We start from the raw sequence: 25,571 nt of genomic DNA, 5'->3' as shown, positions 1-25,571 counted from the left end.
AATATATGCTGTTTTTTGAAAATTAAACCATGTAAACCTATTCTGATATAACCTCAAATAAATGAATCTGAAAATGAGCATAATATGGGCACTTTAAAATGGACAGTAAATATTTTTTTTCTTTGTGAGCAGGTAGTATTGGCTATTTTTACCTGATGAGATTCAGTTAACTGGAACATATCATGAATACATTTTTTGTTAAAGGTGCTCTAAAGCCCGAGACACACCAAGCCGATAATCGGCCGTCGGACAGTCTGGCGAGGTCAGTGACTCGAGTCTATTCAGTGTGTTCTGTGCCGTCGTCCGTCCGAGGGGCCATCGGCCTTCATTTTGGCCGATTTGACATGCTGAATCAGAAGGCGGGCACTGCCAGCAGTCGGACTCAAATGACCAATCTGATTGGTAGAGTGCTAACTGGAAACGAGGAGCGGGATGAGCGTGACTAGAGTCTCTCAAAATCTGACGAAAATCTTTTAAACTGACCTTTGTCGATCTGAAATGAAGACAGATTCAGCAACTGCACGGCCTATTTCTCGCTTAAAATGTTTTCAGAAACACGTTTCGGTGAACTATTTTAGTAAAATATGAGATCGTATTCTGAACAAGCCGCCATGACAGTCTGTCTTTGAATTTCCGGAGAAACCCGACCCACGTGACGCATTCGTCCAGTCAGCTGGTGGTTTTCATTTTTGGGCGACAATACAGATTAGCGCCGCCTGCTGTTATGGAGAAGTATTACGTCTCGTCGCTTTGGTGTGTTCCGAGGCACTTTTCTGACCAACTCTGGGAGACTGATCAGTCCAACTGCCTTTTCTGCCGAGGGTCGGCCGTCTGGTTGGTGTGTCACGACCTTATGCGATGTTGGGTGACGGCACTTCTTGTTGATGTTCGAAGTATTTTCAAACAATACGAGGCTAGCTCGCCCCTCCCTCCTCCTCATCCCATCCCCTCTCCCTCCCTTCTGTGCACTAACCCCCCAACTCCCACCCCCAAATCCTTCTTGTCAGTTATTGGCTGGAATGCTGGAACACTGTTTGTTATGTTTGGTGGTACAGGTTGTCACAGTTTGTTTTTGTTGGCATTTGTGGAGCCTGGGCTGTCTACAGAGACCGTGTTTTTTTTTACAGTGTGTTCAGGAGACAGGCAGCTTATGGATAGTGAGGAGATGTTTGCTGTATGTGACAAAAAATGTTGTAGCCTAAAAAAATGTGTGACATCACTTAGAGCACCTTTAAAGAAGGTAGCGAGCATTGCTATGTCAAAAATACTTCTCAGACTAAAAAACACTCATTCAACCATCTAAAGAATCAGCATTAAGGGACCGCTCGGTATTTATGGAATGGACCACCGGAGGAAAAATAGGGGAGGGTCATGTCTTTTTGTTCTTTGCTGAGGGGAGGGTCATACAACATTTTTTCAGTCCAGAGGGGGGGGATGGGGGGGGGGTCACCCAACTTTTGTATTCATGAAACAGCAACATTTCAAAGTGGCTTGTTTGGTGCATATTTTTTCATGTAGCTCTTAGTCTCGGCCCTCCTTCGCTACCAGATGGGTCTGACCTATGAGTTTGCTGTGGGGCAGGTGGAGCTGCCCCCTGGTGGCTGAAACGGATAATTGCATTGTTTAAAAAATGAGTGGAATAATTACGTCTGACATGATCAGATATTTTATAAATATCTTAAATAACACAAAACAACTAAATGGTGGTAGGTAATACATCTGATTTCATATACTGCTTTAGTAAAACGTAAAAAGTAAAAAGTATTTCCTGGCTGACGATGGCAGCAGCAGGATGTAAAAAACGAAAATGACTGTTGTACTATGTCTGGACATCTTACCATGCCAAGGTTGCAATAAAGGTTTCCTAAATGCCACATTTGATGTCAGCTTACTAATTGATTGCAGGTTTTGTGTAGATTTGGACTTTTATACGTTTATTCCACTTTGTTTAAACGGCGAAGTGGATGAAGCCTAGTGACGAGTCCGTAGCAACCAGTTTGTGTGTTGAATGTTACCCAGAGTGCCTTGTTGAATGGTCTCAATATTTTATTGTTTTATTTCAAGTGAATACTAGTTCACTAGAGGAGTAACTTAGTATTTGAAGTAATGCAGTAATGCAGGAAGTGTGCATTTAGTTTCCATGCTTATTGTGTTTCCACAACAATGTTAGTGAGTAAATCTACTGAAATGGCCACCACACCATAACAGAGGAGTGTGATGCGTCAGATGAGAATGCAGAGGTTTAGTCACATATGTTATGGCTGTTAAGAAACAATGGGAATCTGTCTATTTGTCAAGCACAAACCAGTACAGAAGGTATCAATAAATTGCTGGGGGAGGGTCATGCCTTTTTTCCAAATTGTTTTTGAGGGTCATAGAAATTTTTTTACTGGCGAGGGGAGGGTCATGTCAGGTCATGTCAGGGTCAAGGTCCCAAAACTCCTCCGGTGGCCCCTTAAATAAATAACGAACAGTCCCTAAGCATACAATTTTTTTTGTCATAATCACCTCTTTTTCCATGGACTATTTTGTGTATTTAGAAGAATGACTTCAGTTGAAGTACATGTTATAATGTCGAGGGATTTGTATAGTGCCTCTAAATCACCACATTTTGGATACAACCTCAAAATGTGTCGCACAAGCCACCCACAACTCCAGATATTTTAGAATTTGGGTTGTTTTTGGCAAAATCATGGATTGTTTTTTTTAAATGCATGAAATTATGACAATAACACACAGAACAACCAAAAGGCAGATTTCATTTTGGAGGACCCCTGGTGGCTGAGCTTTGCGCCTTGTCATTACCTCGTCCAGTGGGTACACATTTGAGTGGTTAGTATTTCCTGCCTGTGTGAAATTACAGTAATAGTACAAATTGTTGCCTTGCAAAAAGAATCACTGTTACAAGTTTCCCTGAAAAAACATCCATCAATCAACTTTTACTGGCTGCTAACATGCAGTGATGATTCATTGGCCATTTATAGGGTTTTGAAGGCAGCCATTTGGTTGAAGGAAGAGATCATATAGTGTGCTGTGAAGCCCTCAGAAAAAAGGGACCTCATATGCCAACATTCAGGCTGTGGAGGTGTAATCTGCCTTCAAACACAGAAATACTGAATGTCACCACAGACAATAGCCATACACATACACATGTGCGCACACAACACTGCAACACCAGCATGTGACACGGATAGAAGAACCAGAATGATTTACTCTCCTTAGTCACTCTTAATATTCTTAATTCACTTTAGCAATCATGACTCCCCATGCTCGGAAAATCTATCACACATTGTTGATAGGTGTTAAAGCATACCGCTCTGACCTGCTGATTGCATTTTACACGGCAGCTACTGTGGATGAATATTCCCTCTGCTACAACCTGGAGCCTGATACATGGGATTAATAAAGTGTGCAAATGCACATACTCTTGTGTAACACGCCCAAATCCCCCAGGCAGAAATGTTAACAACACCCACTGTATGCAGCCTTTTCGCAAAAAAAGAAAAGTTTGACGAAAAAGCCACAAAATGAAGAGATCATAGTTGTAGTCACCTGAGGTGTGCAGATGTAAATGCAGTGCCATACTGCAAATGACTCAGCAGCAGAACATAAAGCATAAACACCAGTACTGGAGCAAGAAGCCTTTAATAAACTTTACTCAAACATGTACTGTATGTGACCAGCAGTTGCCTTAAGGTTGCAGAAATGTGCTTGTGACCTGAGGATTGCTGACGTGGAACCCTAGAATAACCCCTCACTCTACACTGGAGCTACAGTACTTAGTGACCTACAATAGAGGACTACGATTGTACTGGGAGTGTCCATGCAAAGTTGCTTCTCTTTCTATCCTCATGTTTTTGTAATCTGCTGGGTTCACCTCTCTTCTCTCTCCTGCCTTCAGTTCAAGTCTGCATTGTGAACCTTGCCTTTGTTGTGTTACACCAGCAACATATGTGGTTATAATTCCAATGTGTTTGTTTTCCCTGCTTTAACTGCATCTTGCAGACAAAGCAAGCAAAACAGCAGTTTAAAAGTCCAGACATGTGTTATTTAAATCTCCAAGCAATGAGCACTGAACCATAATAAGCACACTCATTTTATTGAGTGCACCACAGAACATCCGCTAAGCAGTCATATTTGCTGAAGTTAAAGATTTGAATAATCCCCGCCTGTGACCTTCTAGCAGTAATTGCCCAGACCTTATATTTCTAGGCTAATTATAAGAATATATACAGTAGAATAAAGTTTCTATACATTTTAGCTGAAAAATGTATAAAAGTACTTATGTCTAAAATATGAGGTTTAGAAAAGTTACAAGTCTAGAAATTAAAAATGGACAATAATCCTGACCTTATCTTGCAGTTTTTAGCAGTTTATGTTAATGCAAACAATGCGTCCCAGTGTGTCTGAGTGTCTGCTTAATGTTTAGGACCAAATATCTTCTATTCAGGCCGGGGATGATGGCAAAAAGGAGATGCACAGGGTTGACAGGACAGAGAGACAGAGCAAATATTAGAATAAGGAGTGATGCTATTCATCTTTGTGCCAATCTTTGTTGTGTAAGAATTTTACAAAGCATTTGTGTGAATATGCCTACATGGACTTTGTGTTTGTTTTATCTGTGTACATTGAAACTGTGATATGAATCAAATACTTAAGATTACAGAGATATAGACTTGCCACTGCAGCAGCACTGTGACTGATTCTGTACATTCTGTAGATCAAGGGTGTGACATGAGTGAGGGCGGCACACAGGTTTCCAGCACACAAGTCCATAATGACTCATGGTGGTGTTTTTGCAAGTGAAAATAGGGTCTAATATTTACAATACATGACTTGGAAAAGTTTTCCTGGCAGTATATGTTGTAAAATGCAGCCTTATTTGGCTACGGCTAAAACAACGTCAGTCCAGCTTGATTTATAATCTCTCTAACGTATTATTATATTGTATTATATTATTATTGCAATCTATCTTGTTAAAATGTAGTTGTTGAGCAAGTACAGCCCAGATAGTGTTTTTGCAATACACCCCTGTCAGCCTTTTTTTCAGAAGGCTGTGCACTAATAAAGAGAACAAACAGCTCCTCTGATGCTCTGCCAGACCACAACTCAGGAAGACAGTGGGTACTCAAGTGGATCTGCAAAAACACAATCAGGGTAATATAATGGTGTGACTATGTCAGGTTTTATAAGATAGATAGATAGATGATCATTTCTATTTTTATTTTCTATAATTTCTCTATTCTATAAGTTTTTGTTTTAGTATATTTTAATTTGTTTTATAATGCATTGTTATTTCTTATTCAACTGAAATATGGACGTTAAGTAAAACAGCTTATTCATATAGCGAGGCAATTAAATTGTTTGATAGCAGACATGAGAATCTGAGAGATGGATTAATTGGGATGTTTTCATATCTCTCCGAGGTTAATTGCACTGTGACTGGCTTTGTGAATGGAGCCAGCCAACACAGTGCCTCCTCCTCCTCCAGGAGCAGCAGTGCCAAATTGTGAGCACAGGGTGCCCAGGTGCCAGCAGAAATAAATGGGATTAGATATCAGATCAGCCAAGCACAGAGAGAGACTCAACTATCCAACCTATAACTATTTCCAACCTGCAGATTTCCCCTCATAGTTCCATCCCGACACCGCTCTGTGTTATCACCAATACAGGAAGTATCAAGGTTGGGTGCCAATCCCTCACCTCGCTCGCCGTGCTCCCTCCTCCTCCTCCTCCTCCTTTCTCCTCGGTGTAATACAAACCTCGTGATCACCCATTCATCGGTGCCTGCGTCTGCTGCTTTTTTTTGGGGGGGGGGGGGGGATGATAAGCCGACTAGCCGAGGGTCAGGCAAGCCAAAAGTATCTGGAGGCAGACAGGTGTCGCGGAAGTTTACACTTGCTGAGGCGCATCCCTCCGCGTATTTTTGTCATTATCTGGGATAACGCGAAAGAGACTGTAACTGGCGGTCATCCGGCACCCACTGATCCTGTGTAAGTGATTCTCCACATCAACTCACTGCGAATATGTGAATTTTAGCCAGATAGAATGAGCAAGATGAATGATTGGAACATGAGCCTTGGTGACAGGTGGCTGCTTTTACATGTGTGTGGTTTAGAGGCTCGTTTGCACGCGTGCATAGCTTGATATGAAAACGCACGTTTCTGTGAAATGTCTTTGATCACCTTTATTCAGCACCGTTTGCTGCTAACTGCCTGCTTCACTGCCATATACTGTATAGCTGACATTTGTCACCGCAGCATTTCACACAGATGTTATCATGCAGTCGGCCACTGGCAGTCTGAATGAAATGCTGGTTTTACAATGAGGGAAAGTGCGGCATTTGTTTGCGGGATGTGAGGTGTATATAATCAGGTAGATTTGCCTCAAAGCTCGACACAGTCCAGAGTGCTGAGAAGAAACTGAAACCAGATGCAGCAGGTGCAGGATGTGACTCATCTTTTATGGGATAGGGACAGTGGTTTCATTAGCTGAAGCTATTCAACATAAAGCCACGTTTTGTCTCAGAGCCATGGTTGCAGAAAAAAAACCTTTAACCCAAAAGGATTGCAAGCTGAAAATCCTTATTTGGCAGCAGTGGGTGTGCATTTAGCTCAAGTAAGCTCAGTGCAGTTTATTTCTGTTGTTTTGTTTGGTGGTGATGACTGTCACCTGTTGACGACAGTTATCTTGGGAAGCTCTTTAGGGAGACACCAGGAATACTCTCACCCACATACTGGAGGAATCAGTCTGCTATTCTGAGCGATTCATTCAAGAAAAAAATGGAGATCACTCAGCCGGAATTACATCCCATTCTTAGAGTTTGTGTTTGTGCTCAACACTTTGTCACATGCACACAGTCTATTATATAGCATATATATTACAGTTTCACGTAAGGTCCTAGATTATTTTGAAACTACTCTTAATTACCTTTTTAAACTCTCTCTGTGCGGTTAAATGCACTTCCCATGTGTTCAAACAAGGTGTATAGTCCACATGTCAACCTCCACACATGCCATAAAGCTCATTGATTCAATAGACTTTACTTTTTCAAGACATTACTTTGTTTGTCTTCCACTTTCTCCCATCCTCTGCAACCATAGACGGTTTGCTTCAGTGGCATTGAGGAGGGTTTTACCACATAAAAAAAAGTGATGTCAGTGCATATTATCTATTGTGTTTCAAGCTGATATTGCTTTATAAAGGCAATACTGGCCAATATTCTGCATATTATGCAAATTCTTTGAAGCATTTAGTTAATTTGCAGATGCTAATGCTGTTTGTAACTGCTCTTCCCTTAAGGATGTTAGGTATGAATGAGGTTCCTTGGTTGACTGGTGTTATTAAATTCCTGACTGCCGACTGGCCGGTTCACACTTGGCTTCTTACGTCACATCTAGTCAGATGGGGGAGCAGTTGGAGGAATATTAATCATGAGTTGAGATGCAGTATGTGCCCTTAACTAAAAGCTAAACTACAGTCCTGTAGTCCACTATTGTTGTTGCTTCTCTTTTCTCTGATGACTCCTCTTGATGTCATTTTGACAGATACTGCTCATATCCTGGGGTTGCAAAAATACCTTGAACACCCATGTTTCTGCTGTCATGTGGATGTAGAAAGACACATGAGCAGAGAGACAAAGAAAGGCCATCACACACAAAAACAGAGCTCAGGTTGTAAAGGAGTTACAGCAAGCTATTCCCATATACTTTCAAGCACAGTGTAGGATAATCTCCAGCACATATTTCCCAATCATGCATCACACAGAATACTTTGGCTGTAAATGCAGATCTGCAAAGTCAGTTCACTTCAGTGAAGTCGATCTCAATCCCCTTCCTTTTGGCTGTGACAAAACGCTGATCCAATGGAGAGTGTCTAAAACAAGCAGTTAATTTAGCACTTGGCTGCACCTGCCCTTTTAGCGCTTCAACAGGGCCTTGTCCTCAGCCCGCCTATCCACTGCTGACTCTCTGAGGTGATAAACGGCAGCAGAACCAAGTGCTCTACAGCAGAGATCTTCAACAGGGGGTCCTCAGAGTATGTACAGGGGGGCTGCCAAATGATGTCAAAAAAACATTTGAAAGTTTATTTTTTCTAAAAGTCTGAAAATATACATTAATATGAATTAAACATATTAAAAGGAAAGATAAATTGGCCTATTTGTGAAATTCTTTTTTTATTTATACATTGAAATAAGCGTACTATAGGTAAGGTAGCCACTATGTTCGCCATACAGTTCATCCTAAGGATTCACTGTGCTTTGCACATGTATGTTTAACATTAAAACATGATGTATAAATGATATCCATTAATTTCATCCATCCAGCCCAGTTTAATATGCAACAAAATGTTAGACAGTATATGTAGTAGGGGGTCCCTACCTCATCTCTCTTTCAGCTAAGGGGTCCTTGGCCTAAAAAACATTGAAGACCCCTGCTCTACAGTATGGTGGAGGATGTGGTGTTTTTGTACGCGTTCGAGTGTATTTGGGATGATCTATATCAGTGTGACACAGCTGATTGATGCACATGGTGAGCTTTGGGGAAAATACATGTTCCTGTTCATTCTCCTGAGAGATGCATCAGTATTTTCCCCCTGAAGCATTCTCTCTCTCTCTCTCTCTCTCTCTCTCTCTCTCTCTCTCTCTCTCTCTCTCCCTCCCCCTCCCCCTTTCTCTCTTTTTTTGAGCAGTGTCAGTCTGAACTCTTGTAATCTGACAGTTTAACACTGGTACACTTCATTGTAGTGCCAGTCAAAATTTGACAACAGTGACCAAATCTATATTTTTATATTTTACAATTTAACAATTGTTGGGTGTGTGTAGTGATTAAACACAAAAACTATAAACAATACAACATGGCTTTTACAGTGTGTTTCAACTCCGTAACAGTAAACCGCTTGTCTTCAAAACAAATTCACATCAGGATTGTTCAAAGGTTACAACTGATAAAATAATGAGCTGCAGAGGAACGTTTTACAAGACTCCTTTCCAAGCATCTGGCTACAATAGCAAAGCAAATCAAACTCATCTAATCCCCCTTACTTCCGCTGAAAGCTCTAAAAATAAGATAATGTGAAACACAAGACCCTCGTGGGGTAAAATGAGTTGTTGCCACCATGATAAGCACGAGTCTACTGAAAATACAAGTGAGAACACACTGAATATTGGTTTTATGAATGTATGAATATATCCTTGACACTTGTACACATAGACATCAAACGGTATATATTCCTGTTTGCGCACAGCTTCCCTGACAGGTAGGCAGGCTAATTTGCATATATTTGACCAGGCACTGCAGGTGAATAGGATAAACAAAATTCCTAAAACATATCACCACAGGACTTCCCCAGTTAATGACTTACATCAAGAGACTTTCCCCCTGAAATGTTATGTTTAAATATGCAGATTCATTTAGAAGAAATCTACAGATGCCGCCTAAAACAAATACCATCTAAATATGTATTTTGGAAGTTATATTTCCATTAGAAAAAGAGAAGACATGGAAGCAAAATAGACCAAAATCTCAAAATTGACCACAACATGAAAATAGTGTCCTGCGTTAAACAGTAAGTTCATCATTTTGATCGTAGGCTTCTCATCTAATAACAACAGTGCTTTTTATTATGTTTGCAGTGTTTCTTTCTGTAAAATTAACAAAACAGCAGCACCTGCTAAAAACTGCCTTTTTCAGTTTAGTGTGAAGGTTTTTGTTGATTTTGAAGTGTTAATTATTCCAATAACACCAAAAGAATTAAAATGATTTATTGCCATTTGCAAAATAAACATTATTAGTGAAACTATGTCCCTCTCCTTGGTGCAGTCAGTTATTCTAAAAATGTACTTGAAACTAGTAGCATAGAAAACATGAACATTGTGGCAGTTTCCTTTGCTATTGCCTGCTCTTGTTATTAACATAGAGAATGCTAAAGAAGACCATGGTCTCTGTGTGAACTGATTATTTTGTAGAATTCTGTTAAGTATTAAACAATTGCGTGACATATGTACATAAATGAGTGTGCTTATTTAGATATGTCCATAGTAGCTGTTAACATTTTGTGCAAAAGCACGTGTTCTGAATGGCTCAACCATTAAAACATAATTTTTGATGAAATTCCTTTGTGTGCAGAAAATGTTTGTGATACATCAGCCCAGCTTCCCCAGGAATTATGTCCATGTTGGGCAAGATTTATGTCCAATGCCAACGTTCTTTCCAAATGCAGGAAATAGTTTAGCCATCATGTAGCGAGGTGGAAAGTAAGGGTGTGGAGATTTAGGTGGTGGATGGCTTTCATGTAGACCGGAGACCTGGGTTCGCCTACTGTCACAGACCTGCAGTTAATGTTTGCATTACAGTTTTCATTACCTAATATTAATCATATTTCTTTTGCCATAGCCACTATCTTTCCCTAAACATAACTCTATACTGTTGTTGTCATGCGTAGATATTGCAGAAAGCAAGAATTTACTAAATGTTGGCACCGAACGTAAGCTTGCAGAATCTAATATTGCAGTCTAATATTGACATTCTTGTTTGGCGATAGAGTTGGATAAATTGTATTTGCTGGGGCATGCACACATACAGGTCAATTGTACTGATGATCGGAGACAGCTCACTTCTACTTTAGCTTACCAAGATGGTGTTCAGTTTAACCCACAACCTCTCTTGTCTGAGACTGCTGAACACAATTGGTGAAGCATTGAACCACCGAGACATACTCCAATCAGTGTCACTTATGGAGCGTTTGTCTGTTGGAATAGCCCACTCTCTTTTCCACTGTGTATAGACTGATAGCTCATCTGTGCCAGAGTGTGTTAAGCCTATTACACACCGAGCCGATAATCGGCCGTCGGACAGTCTGGCGAGGTCAGTGACTCGAGTCTATTCAGTGTGTTCCATGCCGTCATCCGTCCGAGGGGCCATCGGCCTTCATTTTGGCCGATTTGACATGTATAATTGGTGGGGCAGGCACTGCCGGCAGTTGGACTCAAATGACCCATCTGATTGGTAGAGTGCTAACCCGGAAACGGGGAGCAGAATGAGCGTGACTAGAGTCTCTCAAAATCTGACAAAAATCTTTTAAACTGACTAAACTGAACTGAACTAACTTTGTCGATCTGAAATGAAGACAGATTCAGCAACTGCATGGCCTATTTCTCGCTTAAAATGTTTTCAGAAACGCGTTTCGGTGAACTATTTTAGTAAAATATGAGATCGTATTCTGAACAAGCCGCCACGACAGTCTGTCTTTGAATTTCCGGAGAAACCTGACCCACGTGACGCGTTCGTCCAATCAGCTGCTAGTTTTCTTTTTTGGGCGACAATACAGATTAGCGCCGCCTGCTGTTATGGAGAAGTATTACGTCTCGTCGCTTTGGTGTGTTCCGAGGCACTTTTCTGACCAACTCTGGGAGACTGATCAGTCCAACTGCCTTTTCTGCCGAGGTGTGTGTGTGTGTGTGTGTGTGTGTGTGTGTGTGTGTTGAAAAGGGATTGTCTGTGTACAGTTGCTGGCTGCCCCAAAGTATGTGCGTCACCGAAGCACACACTCAGGCGCAGACATAAATGATGCTCCATCCCCGTCCTTGACACCACTCACTATAAAAAGAAGGCCTGGATAATTGCCTTCCCTTGTGGCTATACAATAATGGCCATACAGTAGTGGTGCATTAACCTCCTCTATACATTAGGAGAGACGGGGACTGAAGACAAATGCATTTTGGTGTTGAAAGGGCTGAGAAGTTGTGAAAATGGGTTCTTTGCAAGAAATGAAGCTGTACATTGCAATGCTAATGATACTTTTTTTCTGGGAAATTTCACTCTAAAATTAGCTGAGATACTGCTTCGTCATGAAGACGGAATAATTTGAGACCAAGAGAGTGAATCTTCAGGTGTGAAAACATATGCTTCCATTTAATTAATCTGAGAAAAAATAACGCAGATTAATCCATTCCATATTGACGTTTGACCCGGAGCCGTTCTAGCCACCATTCAACTGTAAAATGAAGGAGGGAGACGAGAATGTTCTGCCTGGATCATTAATTGGATCATTTACTTGTAAAAATCTTCTTCCTGCCAACCCTGGCTAACAAAATCGGCTGCCACTGATATGTCTGCGCTTCTCTCTGATGCTCTGAAACAGACAACACAAACACCGCTGCACGTGACGCTAGTTAACACTATACTCGACAGCAGCTAACGTTAGCCAACTGCTAGCTAGTAGCTGGATTAAACACGGTTAAAATCCTGACAGCTAACGCTGAACGGTGTAAAGTTTGACTGTGCATTCAATGAAACTGGTAAACTACAGCCTGTAGATAAAATACAGTTATTGTAAATGTCCTTTTCCCATCTGGTGGTTGTTTTTGTCACCAACTGTTGTTTAGTACCCTTTTTTTTCTTTTCTTTTTTTACTTTCTTAAAAAGTATCGGTTCTGGCACCGTTAATTATGTATGCGATTAATTAATCACAGAGTATGTAATTAATTAGATTACATTTTTTAATCGATTGACAGCCCTAAAATATATATATATATATATATATGTATGTATTTTACCTCAACTTGTCTTTTTCACACTTTAGGTGTACAGTTTAAACAAACAAGATATAACGTAACGTCCCCTGTTTCCAGTCTTTATGCTTTGCTAAGCTAAGCTGCTGCTGGTTGTAGCTTCATATTGAATATACTGAATAGACATGAGTGGTATTAGTGAGTTGTACATTGATTTTGATACTTTTGCTTACTAATACAATAAAGCTAGGGTGACAAGTTTTTACACCAGAGGCATTCTTGCTTATCTTTGTATTAGTATTTGTGTTTCCCAAATTACTTCTAGTTCATACTAGAACACACAAATGAATACTGTAAAATGTAAAGAGCTCCGCAAAATTGAAGTCTCAGGCAATATAGTCCATTGCCTGTGATATGTAGGATCAGTCTGGCACATGTACGTCCACATGAGCCTGAGTATGTACTGTATGTGTGTATAATATGTGATTCTGTCAGACTGGGTAGCTTTTCCAGAGGCGAGGTAAGGTCTCTTATCACAACGGTTGAATGAGGAGCATTTGTGAATGGCATTGTGACAGTCTGTATTTACACTGTATGATACCAAATATCGGAGACTGAGAGATTTTACAGCTTTTTTTCCACTGTAGCTGAGAATGTGACAAAAGCTCTTTCTCACACTGTCCTTTTCTTGTATTTTGCCCTTGTGGGTTTTATATTCCCACTGATACAAATGACTCATAAAAGCTTCTGATGGAGATATCTGTAAGTATGAAATAAAATGATAACTCAAAAAAACAACATTCCTCTGGTTTCCCTGAAGCTTTTCATCAAAATGACAAACACTCTTAAATTTTAGACAAATGAAGTGAGGTTTATTTTATTGCATGTATGCTCCAGGAAGTCCAGCAGTAATCGATAATATTAAAAAGTGTCTTTGCAATACATGAAACATGACTTGTTGGCGTACAGAAGCAGGATCATCAGCTCAATTTGGTTTTCTGTATTTAGAATGTAAAATTCAACAAAGTTCAACAGCAGTCTGTCATGAGACAGGCCCAGAGCTGAACTGGAGGAATAAGTGATGTGCTGAGCGAGAGGAGAGACGCTCTGTCGATGAAGCTATTGGCCCAATAATAGAACGGACATAATTGTCTGGCCTTCTGAGTCATCATTGCTCTCTCTCCGCTGCCAGTGCTCTCCTATCCTGTTTCCACGCTGCAGTTAATGGACTTTTCCTTCTGTCCATCTACTCATCTGTCTCTGTTTCTCTCTTCCTCCCATCATTCTTTTGTTTTAGTTTTATGGGCTGGCCCTTGGTCTCTCACCCTTTCTGCACTTCTTTTCCTTACATGTGTCACCCCCTAACTTTAAAATATGAATATTACAGTGTGGTCCAAAGGTCCACTATCAGAAAAGTCCATACATGATTTCACTATAATGCTGTATAGCTGAATATCTTATATGGATAAGGAAAATGCCCTAGATAATGTGAGGTTTGCGGCTGGATTGCAGCCAAGTGTAATACAGGATGTTTACATTAGAGCACACACCCACTGTTCCTCATACCAGACAGGATGACCCGTTCCAAAGCAGAGAAAATACCTTAACGTGACATCTGTCATCCTGTAACTACCGTGTTTGTTGACACTAGACAGACTTCGCAGCTACCTGCCTGCCTTGTATGCTGTATGCAAAGAAAATGTGATTTGAATGCCTATGATGTGGAGAGTAAAGCTACTGTACACAGTTGCATAGATTGATGATATTATATTGTCATTCGAGGCTGTAGTTCGTGGTGCTGTTGAATTGTGTTGCCGTGCTAGCGGCTTATAAAAGAAAGAGCTGTCAAAGTTTTCTACTTGAAATATTTAAATTCACTAGACTTTACGAGACTTGGCTGGATCATGTCATTAAACCAGGTGACTCTTTTTCTGTGTGCTTATCTGACATCAACATTCTGCTTTATGATGAATCATGCACAAGGTTAGGGATTAATACAAATGTATTGACTGATAGATAACTCTTAATGACTTTGATGATGCCCTGCCCTATTTTTGGTATAGGGAGGGCAGTATTTGTTATCTTGGTTAACATACTGTTACGTATCACATTAGTAATGACCTAAAACAGTAAAAAGGTCAATTTTTCCATCCACTAAACTCTGGTTTTAATCCAATTTTCAGCTGCTCAATAGTAGGGGTGTAAGAAAAAATCGATATACTGGAGTATCGCTATATTTTATTTAACAATACTATTTCGATTTTCAGAAACGCATTATCAATTTTTTTTTAAAAATTTTTTTTTAAGTTTACATGCAAAAATATTCATGTAAGACAGTGGTTCACATTTATGTTGTGTTTAAACCCCCTACCGCTAGATGGCTATGCTGAGACGCACCACTAGTGTCCTTGCCTAACAGTGCCTAGCAGTGCCTGACTTTTTGCTAGAAGCTAACAATGTAGCTATGGCTGAACTTTGGCCTGCTTTAGCATATAAATATTTGCTCACTAAGAACCTGTGAACCACTATCCCAAACTGGCAGTTTGATTTTCTGTGTACTGAATTGTTTACCTAAAGTAAACTTCTTTGACTTTTGTGCACATCATGTCTTTTTTTAAATATTAGTTTTTCTAAAATTATACTTTTAAAAAATGCCAATATATCGCCTTATGCACAGTATCGAAATATATTGCAATATATTGAATCGTGACCCATGTATCGTGATACGTATCGTATCGCCAGATTCTTGCCAATACACAGCCTTACTCAAGAGATCATGCTGCAGTCAAGCAACAACTGTAGTGCCACAGTAGGCTATATTTTGTTCACAAGTCATAAAGTTAAACATTGCAGCATTATTTGCATAGTGATATTTTGGTTTCTTTACAGTATGTTGGATTTTGGAGTTTTATGTTTTCTGTTCATTACACTATAAGCTGTGCCAGAGTCCTATTAATGTTGTAATTCCTTAGCTAATAGAGATTGATGAAAGTCATAAATTACTGAATACCAGGTGTACAGTAGTTCCTTAAGACACTCGGACAAGTCAAATGTCAAATGCATATTAATGTTCAGCTTTCCATCCCTGTCTCCATCCCTCTGTTCTTCCTCTAGGGTTGTCTCAGCCTCGGCCCCCAGAGCAGCAGTGCCTCTCCTCGTCCTCCCCTCTTGGACCAGCAGCTCAGCGTAGCGAGGCCAGGAACGATGGGCCGGAAACTGGACCTGTCTGGCCTGACGGAGGACGAGGCGGAGCATGTTTTGAAAGTTGTCCAGCGTGACATGAAGCTGCGAAAGAAGGAGGAAGAGAGGCTGAGGTGAGATGGGATTCCCCTGCCAGTGCTTTTTTTTTGGAGTATTTTTACACATTTAAGGCGACACATTCAGGGTGATTTGAGTGGAGCTGATAAAAAGGATGACATTCGCCTGTGAGTAAATATGACCAGATATAGTTGTGTCCAGCTGGCTTAGCTGACAAAGACACTTACTATATATTGTCAAGAGTTCAAATTTATGTTCAAATCTCCCTTCTACGTCCTCATATAGGCTACATTGCTCTTTCTACTTTACGATAAATAATAATTATTAAATATTATATATAATGTATTGACAAGACCAGAAAACGAGTGAAAAGGTGTAAGGAATGGATTAAATTGTGTGTTTATCTGCTCTAATGTAAGCTGCCAATGTTAGCATCTGGCTAGCTTACTACATTAGTAACCACGTTGTACTTCCAAAGAACAAACATTATTTTGTGGGTTTAGAGGTTAAGTTAGAATAAAACCTGTTCAGGGGACCGTTTCAGAAAGCAGGTTTAGTGAAAACTCTGAGTTTGTTAACCCTGAGATGAGGGAAACTCTGGGTTTTCTGTTTCAGAAAGGGAGGTTAATCAAACCTGAGAGAGAGGGGTAACTCCAGCCCGTTTCAGAAAGAGAGGTAACTTAACCTCAGAGTCAGTTACTATGGTAACTGAGGTTGTGAACCTAACCTGGTCGGGAGCAGGTTTTCTTCAAGAAACCTTGAGTTTCTCTCAGTCTCCTCCCTCTGACACAGCACTCTTTCATTTCCTCATTCATTCAGTCTGTATCAGGCACATTTGTTATCGGCATGAATAAAAAAAACAGTGTTGGTTTATTAACTATGTTAGGCAGACTATAAAACGTTTGTGTTCCGAACATGGCATTTCCTTTTGTCGACGATCCTGTTGATGAAGAAGCTGTATTACTTCGCAGAGAGTTAAACATACGTCGGTAGATGATATTGAGGCCTCGATTAGATGCATTTTCATTTCCAGATAACTACCTATTTGAGCTGTATCGTTTTTCTTCCCAGTCTATCAGTTATGTAGCCTACATAACCTTATCCGTCATCATATTGCTAACGTCACCCATCGTGGACATGCTCTACATCCCAGCACATTATTTGTGTTGCATTGTTTTTTTGCGAACGGCAGTTTTCTTTACAACATTGGTGATGAGGAGCATATTAGTAAAGCTGCTGCAGAGCCGTCAGAAGAATGTGACTCACTCTGGAACATGTTTTAAACATTTATATAGAGTTCCCTGAACACAAACCAGTAAGAGACATTAAAAAGAAATAAATGATTGTAAATCATAATTCTGTTAATGATGGTGCTGCAACCTCAGAATGGGATTAGTAGTAGTTTACTTTTTCGCCTGGAGGATTGCACCTAAATGAAATTATAGGTGTAGCCTACTACCATGCCAGTTTTCACCAGTAATATTATAGGTTACCTGTGATTTAAATATGAAATTAATACACTATATTAGAGCTTACGCATTTACTCTTGCAGCAATTTTCTCCCACACCAATTCTCGCTATTGTGCAGCAGCTGCTGTGTTGCTTTTTTAACGAAATACATGTTCAAACTCGCTGTATGTGTGCATGAGTATTTCCACCGACCCGTTTGTTTGTGGTTGTTACCATGGTGAATCGGCGTATCATGGCTCCATTCATGCTGCCTTTTTATTGTGGCGGTGCACGCGCTTAACTCCGAGTGAACCTACTCTGAGTTGATTGAACCAACTCAAATCAGCTGTTCTGGAACCGAAAACTCAAGAGTTTCCCATCTCAGGGTAAATCAACTCACAGATCAGGGTTAGACTCAGAGTTTGTTAAACCTCCTTCCTGATACGACCCCTGGAACGTTCACCCTGAAAGAACCAAAATATTTGTTCATTTCAAAGTTTAAAACAGTTGAGGATGGCCAGAAATTCAAAGACTTTTTGTACGTTTGTGCCATTTTTTTTAAATAATTCAATTTTGCACAGTCGGGCTGTAAGAAGGAAGATGCTTGTTTTGTGATCGGTCTGTGGGAGTCAGTCGGTTCGGGCCTCAAGACTCTGCTCCGGTGTCACAGCTTCTTACTTAACATGCGACAAGTGCTGGCATGTTACTCCTCCTCACCTCCTTGTCCTTCTCTCCATCCCTCCCCTCCTTGTGACAGCCTGTAGTCAGAGGGGATTCGGTTCGGTTGTGACAGGCCTCCATGGGGGTTTGGCCATCACATTTGGTCAGATCAGTGTGCGTGCTTTGTGTTGTTTCAGCAGGACTACAGGGGGAAGTTTTAGTATTAAAACTCCAGTGTATGTATAATATGTTTGCTGCCGTGTTTTAAGTGTGGTTGTACCCTATAATTGCACAAAAATGCTCTTTTGACTACCTACCAGGCCCCAGCATCAGCTATTTTGTTGTGGAGATTTGATGTCTTTCTTCAGATGTGCACGGTGATCCTCAGTGGTTTTGTGATCTTGACTGGATGCCACGAGTGATTAGGCTGCTGTACTCAGAACACTAAACATCTTAGCTGTACTCTGAGGAGCAAAGTTGCTCCACAAACCAAAAAAGCAGCCGTTGGTCTGCGCTGCTTGAACTCTTTTCCCAGAATCTGTTTCAAAGCAAAGACGTATTCCCAAATTACTGGGCTGTAAAATGTTCTCCCACCAAGCTGTCATGAATGATCAAAAATAATGTATGCCTCTCAGGCTGTTATTACTGCTGTTTACTGCAAAAAAAGATGAGCACATTAATGTTGATGTACTGTAGTAGCAGGTAGACATTGATAAGGCAACATTTCTTCATAAAAGCAATCAGGCTCTGAGTTTGTAGCTTTATTGAGTTATTGCAACTTGTTAAATGTTTTAAAAGCGAAGTTTCCAAAGTACATATTAGATGCAAACTGACTCGAATTAGATTGTTTCAGCAGATTAAACTTTTGTGTTACACAATCGCACAGCTGATAATAATGATTTCTTTCCTTCTTTATTTGTTTCAATTTGTTTTTACTGTTAGATGTTGTGTGTTTCTTCAGGCAGTGCCTCCTGAACACCTAATTGATGACTCGACTCCCTCGGCAGACTAATCTCACTAAGTGGCGTATGTATGACATGCCAATTCGTATGCCGTTTTTGCGTGTTATGAAGACACAATCGTTTTTTAGCGTGTTTATCAACGCCGTTTGGCCTCCATTTACCTCCATTACATGTGAATTTTTGCCGTAGCGAGTAGTATGAAAGGACGGAGGTCCGTGGATGGGTAAAACACAGGACTTTCACCCAGGAGAGGCGGGATCGTGCCCCGCGTGTGGCGTTTAACAACCGTTTTCTTTTTTTTTCTTTCTTTTTTTAATAAAGCCTTCCCCAATGTTCTTTTCCTAAACCCAACCGTTTATTGTTTTCCTAAGCGTGTGACGTTGGTCACCGTCGTGTTTTTGTCATTTTTTTTAGTGTTACTAAAGCCTTTCCCAATGTTCTTTCCCTAAACCCAACCTTTTTACATGTGTGTGACGTTGTTCTCATGATAGTACGGCACGTTCTCGCGATAACATGGCACGTGGCAACGCGTGTATGTGTATGTATACAGCGTAGACATACACGTGGATAGCTCAAAATGCGTACAGATAACACGCCATTTAGCTTTAGGAAAGTGGCCTGTATGTTTACGCAAAGTCATGATGCCATGTTGCCCTCAGCATCAGCGCTCGTCACACGTGTCACACTCTTTTTGTAATTTTTTCACAGTAATGGAAAAACTTTTAACTAAAGTTAGGCTGGTCAAATATTCTAATACAAGTAAAAGTCCTGCCTTGAATATTAAAGTACAGAAGTATTATCAGCAAAATATACTACTATATATTCTATAAAAAAAATAGAAGTACTCATTATACAGATTGGCCCCTTTCAGAATTTCATTCATGCATTCATTTGTAAAAAGCATTTTAATCTTGGAGATCGATGTCCAGCCAGTTGTAATCACCGTGTGGTCTAATCTAAACAACGCATCATATTTCATAAGCCGACAATATGTTTTGTGTATTGGATCTTTAGCAACAAATTATTTAGCAACTATTGCTGGCAGAGTGCAGAGGAATAAAAAAGTGCAATACAAAGACAAGTAAACCGTGGAAAATCAGAAAATGGAGAAAAAAAAAAAAGAAAAAAAAAAAATATATATATATATATATATAAATAGATATTTCAAAGTTGCACTTAAATACAATAATTGGGTAAATAAGGTAAGAAAATTAATTAATCAATTGACACAAAAATTAATTGGCAACAATTTTGAATTTTGATCGATGATGAATTGTTATCATCATTAATTGTTTCTTTTTTGAGCAAAAATGGCAAGAATTTTGTGGATTCAGCTTCTGAAATGTGAATATTTGCTGGTTTTATTAGTCAGACAAAACAAGCAATCTGAAGACATTGCCTTGAACATTTTTACTATTTTCGGACATTTTACAGGCCAAAGGAATTATTTGTGACTTGAGTTGCAGCCCTATTTTCCTTTACCGTTTACAGTTTTCAGTAACACAACAAGAAAACCATCTTTCTACTTTCTTATTATTTATCAGAATATTTCTACAATCCAGAATCAATAGATTTTGTTTTTATAAATGAATATTTCCTTGTTGAAGAGTAGTGCATGCATGTTCCAACTCTGATATACTTGAACATACAAGTACTGGTCACTACTACTAAATGCTGTTACTCCATTTCCTCTAAAGAACAAGGACATGTCCTTGGTCAGTCTGTGTTGTTGAACTATTGTCTTGAATGCTTGTGCATTGGCTTTTGTGTAACCAATCAGGTTACAGAAAGAGAGAGAAAACCAATTTGCCTTTCATATGAAATGTAAAACGTTTACAGTATATGAATAGGAATATGAAAGCATGCGTACAGCAGATGGTGGTTGAGTGTTTCAGCAGAAAGCTCTCTCCCTGTGGGTTTTATCGCTTCCATGCATGGCTGACATTTGTTTTTCTTCCTTGAATGAAGTCAGCCCTGCAGAGTTGTAAATTACCCTGTTGATGGATTCATGGGATAGTTTATAAGCCTCAGCTGGCACTTTAAATGCTCCATTTTAATTTTCTTCCATGCTGAATAATAAGAAATGCGAAACACTTAAATGATATTACCTTCTGTCTCATAAATGCGGAACTGTAATAAATATGTAAATAAAGTGATGCGCACAGCTATAAGTTAGGGGCAATCTACACAGTTTTTTAGTTCACCTAAAGTTTCAATGTGGGCTAGTTTATGATGTATCTGCAGTTTCATGCTTTTATCACTGTGTGAGGGACTTTTTATTATCATGTTGTATATTATTATTATTATTATTATGTATATTATATAAGAACATACAGGTTTAAAGGCTTTAGTGTGGTGTTTAACCAATCAGATTTTCCAAGTTTAGATAAAGACTCTCAATAAAGAGATACAATGCATCGAGAGTGGGCTTCCGTCTGAACATGGTCCTTATTGGTCTATATCTGATGTGTCAGATATACAGTAGACCATCATCAGTGGCCATTAATGATGAGATATCTAATGTTGCTAGGCTGTAGTATGAAGTGCTTAAAGGGTGTGTTCTTTTTCTTATCTTATCTAAATTCTACCCCTGGGACTATTAGATGTTACTAATATCATTTTATGCTGACGACACACCACTCTACAGCACTTTCAAAAGACGTCTGGCTTTGGTGTGTCAGGGCCATTAAAGGCCCTCCACACCCTTAATGCACCTACACTTGGTTTTCACTTACATATGTTGTCTGATTAGACCTCTTCTCAGGACTTCAGTGTTTACACTGTGCTTGATTGACATCTCCCTGACTCTCCTGTTAGGTTTTTTCACCTGTTGGGCGGGACTACTACACATTTTATAGGCCTTTTTTCATAGTAGGAAAAGCACAGGTGTAATGAATAAATTGAACTGTCACACTGTTAGGAGTTACTGAGACACTTGAATAGAATGGAACCATTGTTAATGTTATTAGTAACACCTCTAACTTCAGTTACCTCAGGTTCCGTAAATCCTATCACTTTACCATGTTACGTTTTTGACAACCACAGCACTATGGAGAGATGTTTTTAAGAGTGGGTTCTTGTTTTGTCGGTATCCGGTGCGTGTTGACAGTTGGTGGCGGTTATGTGCCAAGAAATGTGCCAGTGCGCCAACAAGGGCAAGGAAGAAGAAGACTGCAAGCAAGCAAACATGGGGTAAACAAAGTGGATTTGTAGGTTTCTACCATCTGCACGGTAAATGTTTTATGAGGAAGGAAATGCATTTAATTTGTTTATTAGGCCTCAAACAACCACAATTTTTCGTTGAGTACATTACTGAATTTTATCCATTCACACTTGAAGCATCTCATTTCTGCTTCCCCAGTGTCTAGTGGATGTCCCAGGAGCTCGGGTTAAAACGAAGGGAAACTGTAACGGTGCTGTCTTTGCCGCTAAACCTGGAATAGCTTTTACATTTTTTAGTTAATTAGCTTCTACAGACCGAAGTGTTGGCTTCTTCAGTTCTCTTTTGTTGTATTCTTCTGTTTGTTTTGAGATGTTCTGCTGATGGTTTTAACTGTGAGCCACGGCACAACTTTTTTGCAATAGTACAACAAAAATAAAGCTCTAGTAACTTATATGCACCTGGTTTGCTAAAGAGTGACAATTAGAGAAGGTGAGCAGCTCAACCTCTGACCTCCGCTGTCTCAGTGGTCATACAGTTGGAGAGGCTCATTATGGAGCAGCAGGAGACTCAGGGGAGCACAGACGTGGGCCCACTTAACAAACAGCACAAGCACTCCCAAGGGAGTCAGACTGGAAAATGATTATAGATAGAAATCCACCACTGCCTCTGTGTGAGTGGTGAGAAGATGGCTGGATCTCCAGCTATTGGTGACTCTTACGGGTAATTTCTCAGTGTTAGGAAGGAGCCACTTTACACGTGTCTGGCAGGTCATTTTATGGCTATGACAAATCCATCCTTCCTGTACAATGCTACATGGATAAGTCTTGATTATTTGTGAGGTTGTGGGCTGATTCACTCCACAGTCGTTCTCTCTCCATCGTAATCTTTCACTCTTTCTTTGTGCTTAGTAATTCCTGGCTCAAGAATGCAGCCGTTTATCAGAGGGTGATATTTTTGCATCAGCAGTTTTAATTAGTCAGTCAAATAGTGACTGCTCTTGTAATTAAATTGTGATGTTGTGTTCAGACAAGTGAGGCTGAGCAGTAACCATCTTCTTATCTTATTAATGTTCAACTTTGTAGCTTTAATCAAACCATCTGTAAGACTGACTTGTTGTACATAGTATTTGAATTTGTCCACATCTCATGCAGGCAAAGGCTGTAGCTTCTTTTTTTCTTTTTCTTTATGTCAGCTGTTGTTTGTTTTAGCTCCAGTGAATGCGACAGGCAGGCAGGTACAGGGAGCAGGTGTCACACTGGGAGGTTAGATCTTTTTGAGAGAAGGTGGCAGAGGATGTCACTCTGTCAGGGCAGGAACTGACCTCCTATTTCCTCCTATATTTATTTTCTTGGCTCTCTGTCTAGAGATGACACATATACTGACACACACTCAGCAGTCCATAAAAAAGAGGACAACTTAAAAACTGGCTTTTATCTTGGCTCAAAAATAATGTGTTAAGTAGGTATGGTGTCCTTTGGATGCAACTCAGCATTCTTTCCCCTCCAAACACGACGAGTTGAGTTTTTACCAAAAAGTTCTATTTTGGTTTCATCTGATCATATGACATTCTCCCAATCCTCTTCTGGATCATCCAAATGCTCTCTAGCAAACTCCAGACGGGCCTGGACATGTACTGGCTTAAGCAGGGGGACACGTCTGGCACTGCAGGATTTGAGTCCCTGGCGGCGTAGTGTGTTACTGATGGTAGCCTTTGTTACTTTGGTCCCAGCTCTCTGCAGGTCATTCACTAGGTCCCCCTGTGTGGTCCTGGGATTTTTGCTCACCGTTCTTGTGATCATTTTGACCCCACGGGGTGAGATCTTGCGTGGAGCCCCGGATCGAGGGAGATTATTAGTGGTCTTGTATGTCTTCCATTTTCTTATAATTGCTCCCACAGTTGATTTCTTCACACCAAGCTGCTTACCTATTGCAGATTCAGTCTTCCCAGCCTGGTGCAGGTCTACAATTTTGTTTCTGGTGTCCTTTGACAGCTCTTTTGGTCTTGGCCATAGTGGAGTTTGGAGTGTGACTGTTTGAGGTTGTGGACAGGTGTCTTTTATTTTATTGATAACAAGTTCAAACAGGTGCCATTAATACAGGTAACGAGTGGAGGACAGAGGAGCCTCTTAAAGAAGAAGTTACAGGTCTGTGAGAGCCAGAAATCTTGCTTGTTTGTAGGTGACCAAATACTTATTTTCCCGAGGAATTTGCAAATAAATTAATAAAAAATCCTACAACGTGATTTTCCAGATTTTTTGTTTTTCTCATTTTGTCTCTCATAGTTGAAGTGTACCTATGATGAAAATTACAGGCCTCTCTCATCTTTTTAAGTGGGAGAACTTGCACGATTGGTGGCTGACTAAATACTTTTTTGCCCCACTGTAGCTCAGTATACGTGACGATCGATAAATTGGTGTAATTGGATTTCAGAGCACACGTAGTCAGAGGATGTTACTCTTGGTTGCAGGACAGTCCCTTTGGGCTGCAGTACCATCTCCTCTATTAAAGCAGCGCTTAATATGGACAGATCCTCTGGGGTCATGTCCTTCACAGTGTCGGATTGAATAGTCTTTGTATTAGCTTGTTTATTGTTTGATGTGGTTCTTTAATGAAGCAGGTTTCCCAGACTCGTTGACCTGAACTTTAGAAATCCTGAAATCGTGTAACCAGTCCAGCGCAGCTTTGTGGGTGGTTGAATAGCTCCATTGTGTTAAACAGACTTTCTTCTCAAAGGTGTTTATTCTGTGCCATAATCCAGTGTTGGGTCCTATGTTAACATGTGACGTTCTTTCACATGAAACGGCCCAAAGCTGCGGGGATGTAAATGTGTAACCACACACACACACACACACACACACACTCACACACAGACAATTTAACAATTAAACAGCTTTATGTGGCTTATCGCCACACCTCCCTACATCTTTAGCATTAATTGTATGTAGCAGCCAAAGAAGAGTTAATTTCAGTCTGCCTGTTGTTGTGATCTCTTGGCTGCTGTTCTGTTTTGGTGGGGATTAGCTGTGTTATGTTATTGGTGTGGGTTGTTTGTCTGAGTCATGTTGATGTGGATTGTTTTTGATGTGGACGTGATGCATGTGTCTGTGTGTTTATGTGCTGATCTCGTTCAGTGTGTGTATGTGTTTGTGCACAGCGAGCAGGAAGGAAAAATCCGTTTGACCTTTTTTTTTTCTGTAGCCACATTGGCAGGTATATTAACAGTAGAATTGTGTGATTCATCACATTTTATGGTCTGCAAGGGTAACATAATGACTGATACAGTGCCCATTTATGCTCACAGTGACCTTATAATATTTACAACTGCCAGGCTTAATTTACTTTCTTTTTCAGTCTTTTGTTTTTAGACTATTGTTTCCAAAAAAATGTATTTGTTTTCCCTGACAGCTGGCTATGTCAGTACTTTACTATTATTATTATTATTATTATTATTATTATTATTAAATGTTTTTAAAATATGTTGCCTTTATTTGATAGAATGCAGCAAAGGGCTGTGGGTTGGAATCGAAACCTGGCCCCTGCAGTCAGTACTCATTCTTAGTATAAGGGG

General features: G+C 40.0%; 1 protein-coding gene across 2 annotated transcripts in view; it reads left to right on the top strand.

Annotated features, from left to right (window-relative positions):
• Window positions 1–5,838: 5,838 nt before the first annotated feature.
• The window catches only part of myripb (myosin VIIA and Rab interacting protein b), a 124,811-nt gene continuing 105,078 nt past the window's right edge, over window positions 5,839–25,571 (top strand). For both annotated transcript variants that reach the window (XM_078280969.1, XM_078280968.1), the window contains exons 1-2: window positions 5,839–5,993; window positions 15,626–15,825. In XM_078280969.1, the coding sequence (XP_078137095.1) occupies window positions 15,716–15,825 (110 nt within the window). In that variant the 5' untranslated portion in view covers window positions 5,839–5,993; window positions 15,626–15,715. The remainder of the gene's footprint in view (window positions 5,994–15,625; window positions 15,826–25,571) is intronic.

Source organism: Sander vitreus, chromosome 22 (assembly GCF_031162955.1).
Source record: "Sander vitreus isolate 19-12246 chromosome 22, sanVit1, whole genome shotgun sequence".
NCBI lineage: Eukaryota > Metazoa > Chordata > Actinopteri > Perciformes > Percidae > Sander > Sander vitreus.
Note: the sequence above shows the minus strand (reverse complement) of the source record. Positions and strands in the feature narration are given on the sequence as shown.